Raw genomic sequence first — 7042 nt, forward strand, 5'->3', positions numbered from 1 at the left:
TCATTTGGCCCCCCTTGTTTTGAGCCCCCAAATTTTTTCTTTTTTTATGTAGACTAAAGACACCAGCAAATCAGCTCCAAGTGATTTTTTTTACATTTTGGAATTTTGTGCCAAAGTATTACCACACAAGAGACATTTGTATACAATCACATATAAGCAAGGTTTGAAATTCATCTCTGTTTGGGCTTCTTGCGGTCAATTTGTAATTGAGTTGTTGAAGTCGGAAATTTACATACACCTTAGCCAAATACATTTAAACTCAGTTTTTCACAATTCCTGACATTTAATCCTAGTAAACATTTTCTGTCTTAGGTCAGTTAGGATCACCACTTTTATTTTAAGAATGTGAAATGTCAGAATAATAGTAGTGATTTATTTCAGCTTTTATTCATTTCATCACATTCCCAGTGGGTCAGTAGTTTACATACACACTATTAGTATTTGGTAGCATTGCCTTCAAATTGTTTAACTTGGGTCTAACGTTTCGGCTAGCCTTCCACAAGCTTCCCACAATAAGTTGGGTGAATTTTGGCCCATTCCTCCTGACAGAGCTGGTGTAACTGAGTCAGGTTTGTAGATCTCCTTGCTCGCACACGCTTTTTCAGTTCTGCCCAAAAATGTTCTATAGGATTGAGGTCAGAGCTTTGTGATGGGCACTTCAATACCTTGACTTTGTTGCCCTTAAGCCATTTTGCCACAACTTTGGAAGTATGCTTGGGGTCATTGTCCATTTGGAAGACCCATTTGCGACCAAGCTTTAACTTCCTGACTGATGTCTTGAGATGTTGCTTCAATATATCCACATAATTTTCCTACCTCATGATGCTATCTATTTTGTGAAGTGCACCAGTCCCTCCTGCAGCAAAGCACCCCCACAACATGATGCTGCCATCCCAGTGCTTCACTGTTGGGATGGTGTTCTTCGGCTTGCAAGCCTCCCCTTTCTCCTCCAAACATAACGATGGTCATTTTGACCAAACAGTTCTATTTTTGTTTCATCAGACCAGAGGACATTTCTCCAAAAAGTAGCATCTTTGTCCCCATGTGCAGTTGCAAACCGTAGTCTGGCTTGTTTATGGCGGTTTTGGAGCAGTGGCTTCTTCTTTGCTGAGCGGCCTTTCAGGTTATGTCGATATAGGACTTGTTTTACTGTGGATATAGATACTTTTGTACCTGTTTCCTCCAGCATCTTCACAAGGTCCTTTGCTGCTGTTCTGGGATTGATTTGCACTTTTCGCACCAAAGTACATTTATCTCTAGGAGACAGAACGTGTCTCCTTCCTGACGGCTGCATGGTCCCATGGTGTTTATACTTGCGTACTATTGTTTGTACAGATGAACGTGGTACCTTCAGGCGTTTGGAAATTGCTCCCAAGGATGAACCAGACTTGTGGAGGTCTACAATTTTTTTTCTGGGGTTTTGACTGATTTCTTTTGATTTTCCCATGATGTCAAGCAAAGAGGCAATGAGTTTGAAGGTAGGCCTTGAAATACATCCACAGGTACACCTCCAATTGACTCAAATGATGTCAATTAGCCTATCAGAAGCTTCTAAAGCCATGACATAATTTTCTGGAATCTTCCAAGCTATTTAAAGGCAGTCAACTTAGTGTATGTAAACTTTTGACCCATTGGAATTGTGTATAAGTGAAATGATCTGTCTGTAAACAATTGTTGGAAAAATGACTTGTGTCATGCACAAAGTAGATGTCCTAACTGACTTGCAAAAACTGTAGTTTGTTAACAAGAAATTTGTGGAGTGGTTAGAAAACGAGTTTTAATGACTCCAACCTAAGTGTATCCGCTCAAGAAAAAAATTGGCCCTCGGCTCAATCTAGTTGATGATCCCTGCATTAGGGTATTGAAGACCGACATCCTCTACCATTTAACAATGGCTGATTATCAACTGCAGTCATTTCTGTAATCAGCGCTGTGATTTTCTCACTTCGCCCATAATCGCACTGCTGATAGAAATGGTTTGGCTCTCACAGTGCCTCTTTCAGCATTGCACCTGTACTGCCACTGTAGCTCAATTCTACCTCGCAAAGTTTGCATTTTATCACCTTCTCATTTAACTTCTCAAAGTACTGCCATACAGAACTTCGCAGCTGCCGCTTCCCTGTCTCACTCTCTTCCATTTTTACAACTGTTAACGACTATCTGTGGCAAATCATTTTTTTCTTCTAAGCGTTACCGATCCCAAATTCGTTTAAACGTCATACCCCTACATGGAATCCCCCCACTCTGAATCCCTGAATGGAACTAACTTGCGCACACACGCCTTTCCAAGGACCCAGAGAAATGGAGCTATAACTTAAAGCTCTCAAGTGTAATTTCCCTTCAGATTTTCTCTATATAGGCTCTCTTTCCCATAGACTTTAGTTGGTAACAAGTTGTGAGATCAAATGTCTTTTCCCTACTATGGTGATTCTATTTAACCACTCTCCCTATAGACTTCAGTAGTAACAAACGGCGAAGCCAAATGATTTAGCCAAAACCATTAGACCTCCCTAGAGTATATGGTTAGATAATGATCCTCATAATGATCTTGAAGGCCATTCTATAGTAATGCAAGACGACTCCAAAGCCATTAGTAGAGATGTATGAGTGAGACGGCAGCTGTCCTGCCTTCCAGCTGCTGTGACCAGTGTGTACAGTACAGTAGCCCATTCAAGAAGAGGTGGGAATGAAAATAGCCTGCAACTGATCTTTGTCTCTTCTTCCCAGCTCTCCTTCTTTGGGGGTTGGGTCCAGGTTACTGTAAAGCACTTTGTGACAAATGTTGTTGATTGATCACCTCTCTCCCCCTTCCTCCCTCCCTTCCTCCTCCTCCAGGTGTTGCACCCCCTCCAGCAGCGCTTCCTCAACCTGATCAACCAGGAGAACTTTCCTCAGATCTGTCAGGAGGAGAGTGTGAAGCGGGAGATCGTTGCCACCCTGGAGGCTCTATGTGGCATCGCCGAGGCAACGCAGATCGACAACGTGGCGTCTCTCTTCAGCTTCCTCATGGACTTCCTGTCCAGTTGCATCGGCCTGATGGAGGTGTACCGCAACACGCCCGAGACGATCAACCTCATCATTGAGGTGTTCGTGGAGGTCGCCCACAAACAGATCTGCTACCTTGGAGAGGTGAAGATAGCAAAAACACTTAATCGCTTTAATAATAACTACACACTTAGAATTACAAATCCCTATACTTGTATTATGTGTAGAGCAATGTAATCGAATATGGGGCTTCCACTGGAAAGAGTTAACAGCCACCTCTTCTCCCTCTCTGACCCCCAGTCTAAGTCTATGAAGCTGTACGAGGTGTGCCTGACACTGCTGCAGGTCTACTCTAAGAACAACCTGGGCAGGAAGAGGGCTGATGTGGCTGCTGAGGAGGACCAGTACCAGGACCTGCTGCTCATCATGGAGCTGCTCACCAACCTGCTCTCTAAGGAGTTCATTGACTTCTCAGACACAGGTGTGGACGGTGGGTGTGTGTACATCTCCACCATCCCCAATGACATCAGTCTGCATTTATGTATGATACTTTAAGTTCATAGTTAGTTATCAATACTTATCACATTTTATTGATCACATACACATATTTAGCAGATGTTATTGCGGGTGTAGCGAAATACCTGTGTTCCTAGCTCTTAGGCAGTGCAGTAATATCTAACAATACACACATCTAAAAGTAAAATAATGGAATTAAGAAATATATAAATTAGGACAAGCAATGTTGGAGTGGCATTGACTAAATTCAGTATATACATATGAGATGAGTAAAGCAGTATGTAAACATTAAAGTGACTAGTGTTCCATTATTAAAGTGGCCAGTGATTATATGTACATAGAGCAGCAGCCTCTAAGGTGCAGGGCTGAGTAACCAACCAGGTGGTAGCCGGCTAGTGATTTCTATTTAACAGTCTGATGGCCTTGATAGATAGCTGTTTTTCAGTCCCAGCTTTGATGTACCTGTACTGACCTCGCCTTCTGGATGATAGCAGGGTGAACAGGCCGTGTCTCAGGTGGTTGTTGTCCTTGATGATCTTTTTGGCCTTCCTGTGACATCGGGTGCTGTAGGTGTCCTGGAGGGCAGGCAGTGTGCCTCCGGTGATGCGTTGGGCAGACCGCACCACCCTCTGGAGAGCCCTGCGGTTGCGGGCGGCGCAGTTGCAAATACCAGGCGGTGATGCAGCCCAACAGGATGCTCTCAATTGTGCATCTGGAAAAGTTTCTGAGGGTCTTAGGGGCTAAGCTGTAGGCGCTGTTGCGCCTTCTTCACCACATTGTCTGTGTGGGTGGATCATTTCAGATTGTCAGTGACGTGTACACCGAGGAACTTGAAGCTTTCCACCTTCTCCACTGCGGTCCCGTCGATGTTTATAGGGATGTGCTCACGCTGCTTTTTCCTGAAGTCCACGATCAGCTCCTTTGTTTTGACATTGAGGGAGAGGTTGTTTTCCTGGCACCACTCTGCCTCCCTGTAGGCTGTCTCGTCATTGTTGGTAATCAGGCGTACTACTGTTGTGTCGTCTGCAAACTTGATGATTTGAGTTGGAGGCGTGTGTGGCCACGCAGTCAAGAGTGAACAGGGAGTACAGAAGGGGGCTGAGCACGCACCCTTGTCGGGCCCGTGTTGAGGATAAGTTAATTGGAGGTGTTTCCTACTTTCACCACCTGGGGGCGGCCCGTCAGGAAGTCCAGGACCCAGTTGCATAGGGTGGATTTCAGGCCCTGAGCTTGATGAGCTTGGTGGGTACTATGGTGTTGAAGGCTGAGCTATAGTCAACTTACAGAATCCTCTGGTTTGTGTGTGTGTTGATGGTGGAACAGATGAGGTTTTCCGGGGGCAGGAGCAGGGTTCGGGAGCGGCAGGTCGGTCGGTGTCGGCTGCAGACGTAGTTCTGTTTGGGGTCAACATCATTCTGCCTCTCATGTCTCAGGACCTACTCAAGGTAAGACCCAGGGCCCAGTCTCAATACTTAAACAATGCTTCTTCCTTCCTCAAAGTAATCACTGATGTACATTGTCACTGTACTACAAACTGTTGTTAAACTGGTTTGTCTGTGTTTTCAGTTCCCGTCTCTGTGTAACCAGTATTACAAGCTTATCACGTTCATCTGTGAGATCTTCCCTGAGAAGATCCCCCAGTTACCAGAGGAGCTGTTTAAGAGTCTCATGTACTCCCTAGAGCTGGGCATGACATCCATGAGTTCAGAGGTCAGCCAGCTGTGTCTGGAGGCTCTGTCTCCCCTGGCCGAGCAGTGTGCCAAGACCCAGGAGAAAGACACGCCCCTCTTCATCGCCACACGCCACTTCCTCAAGGTGAGACACCCCCTCCTGGGATTTCCTCCTAACTACAAGGTCTGCTTCATTCCATTATGCTCAAAGAGAGGAAATGTTTTGTAATGGAAAATCTCTCCCTCTCTAGTTGGTGTTTGACATGCTGGTACTGCAAAAACACAACACAGAGATCACAGTGGCAGCGGGAGAAGCTCTCTATACACTAGTGTGCCTGCATCAAGTGAGTATCCTTTGTTTTTAAACTTCCTGCACACATGCATCTCATTCTTTTTATTGGCTCTGGTGATCTGGATGTTGTACCTCCTGTCGGCCTCATATGATGATGTAATTTCCTATTCTCTCTCCAGGTGGAGTACCAGGAGCTGGTGGAGTCTCTGCTTGCCACCCAGAGAGACGCCGTCATCTACCAGAGACTGGCCGACGCCTTCAACAAGCTGACAGCCAGCAGCACGCCGCCCAGCATGGACCGCAAGCAGAAGGTGGCCTTCCTCAAGAGTCTGGAGGAGTTTGTGTCCAATGTAGGGGGGCTACTTTGTGTCAAATAACTATTAGCTCCTCTCCCTCCTACCCCCTCTATATCCAACCCGCTCACAGATGATCTACCTACCTACCTTGACCACATCTGACCAAGCCAAACCATTGAGAAGACGGACAGACTGAGCTGATGAGCTGCACTGTTAGACTGTGTGGGGAAAAATAGGTGAGGTTGAGACACTGACGGGAGCTGTGGTGTGGCCTGGACTAGGGTGTGGTTTGGGCAGGTTCACACCCGCTCCTCCCCCTAACCCCTCCTTTTTCCTCAAAGGCCCCCAGCGCAAACATACAGTGGCTTCGGGGATTAAGATTTGGTGGTGGGGGGGTCAGAGAGGGATGGACTTGCCCGCTCTACCCCTCTGTCCCATCATCCAATCATTGTTTACGTTTGCCAGTGGGAGGGTTGGGATGAACACAGGAGGTGCCAATCTGTTCTGAGAACGCTATGCCCCTCCCTCTCTCCCCATGCCCATACCCTCTCTCCCCTCCCAGAGTGCCTTGGTTTTCTTATTTGTGTCGACTCCAGTGTGTCTGTGTGGCCAAGCTGAGAGGTGTCTTACAGCAACAACTGTGCCTGTCACACACACCAAAAACACAGTGGAAGCACACACACACACACATCTCCATGACCACGAGAGGCTAGATCCCACCACCTTCAGGTTGCTGAACCTGTTAACTGGACAAAAAAACGATTCACTTCGTCATCAAGGGTGTATATATGTTTTCCAAAAAAAGTGGGGGAAATTTTAAAACAATGACTGAAAAGTTTTTATAAGATGGCAGAGGAGCTGAAATTTTATGGTTATGATCACTTGAAGAAAAAGGGGGCAAGTTTGAAAACTTTGGATTTTGTTTTGATTTCTTTATTGTTCTAGATTGTAATTTTATTCTCTGCCACCCTTTTGTCTCAGTCTGGACTGCCCACAGCCAATATCCAGAAAATTGGAGGCCTTAGGAAGTTTGGGCCCCTGAAGTTTAGCAATCTTCTGTCTAGTTATATTTTTCTATGTCACAGCCACTATCTCCATTTCAAAACACACTGAATGGAAGCAATAACAAACCAAAAAAGGAACCGAGCCACTTGTTGTAACCATGACATTTGAGGTGGACTCGCTGCCCTTCCTCTGTTTAGACCACTACCCTGGTTATTTTGGAATGCCTGACTGAATTGTATTGAAATGTAAAAGTGTACATAAACTTATTATATAAAATA

The 7042-nt window shown here is 45.6% G+C and overlaps 1 protein-coding gene across 1 annotated transcript in view; it reads left to right on the forward strand.

The window, feature by feature from the left end:
- Positions 1–7042, forward strand: part of LOC111959439 (exportin-4) — a 53251-nt gene extending 46209 nt beyond the window's left edge. The window contains 6 exon segments of the mRNA XM_023980985.2: positions 2836–3129; positions 3286–3466; positions 4825–4946; positions 5068–5316; positions 5423–5515; positions 5643–7042. Of these exon segments, the coding sequence (XP_023836753.2) occupies positions 2836–3129; positions 3286–3466; positions 4825–4946; positions 5068–5316; positions 5423–5515; positions 5643–5840 (1137 nt within the window). The 3' untranslated portion in view covers positions 5841–7042.

The sequence above is a fragment of the Salvelinus sp. IW2-2015 genome, linkage group LG36, assembly GCF_002910315.2.
Source record: "Salvelinus sp. IW2-2015 linkage group LG36, ASM291031v2, whole genome shotgun sequence".
NCBI lineage: Eukaryota > Metazoa > Chordata > Actinopteri > Salmoniformes > Salmonidae > Salvelinus > Salvelinus sp. IW2-2015.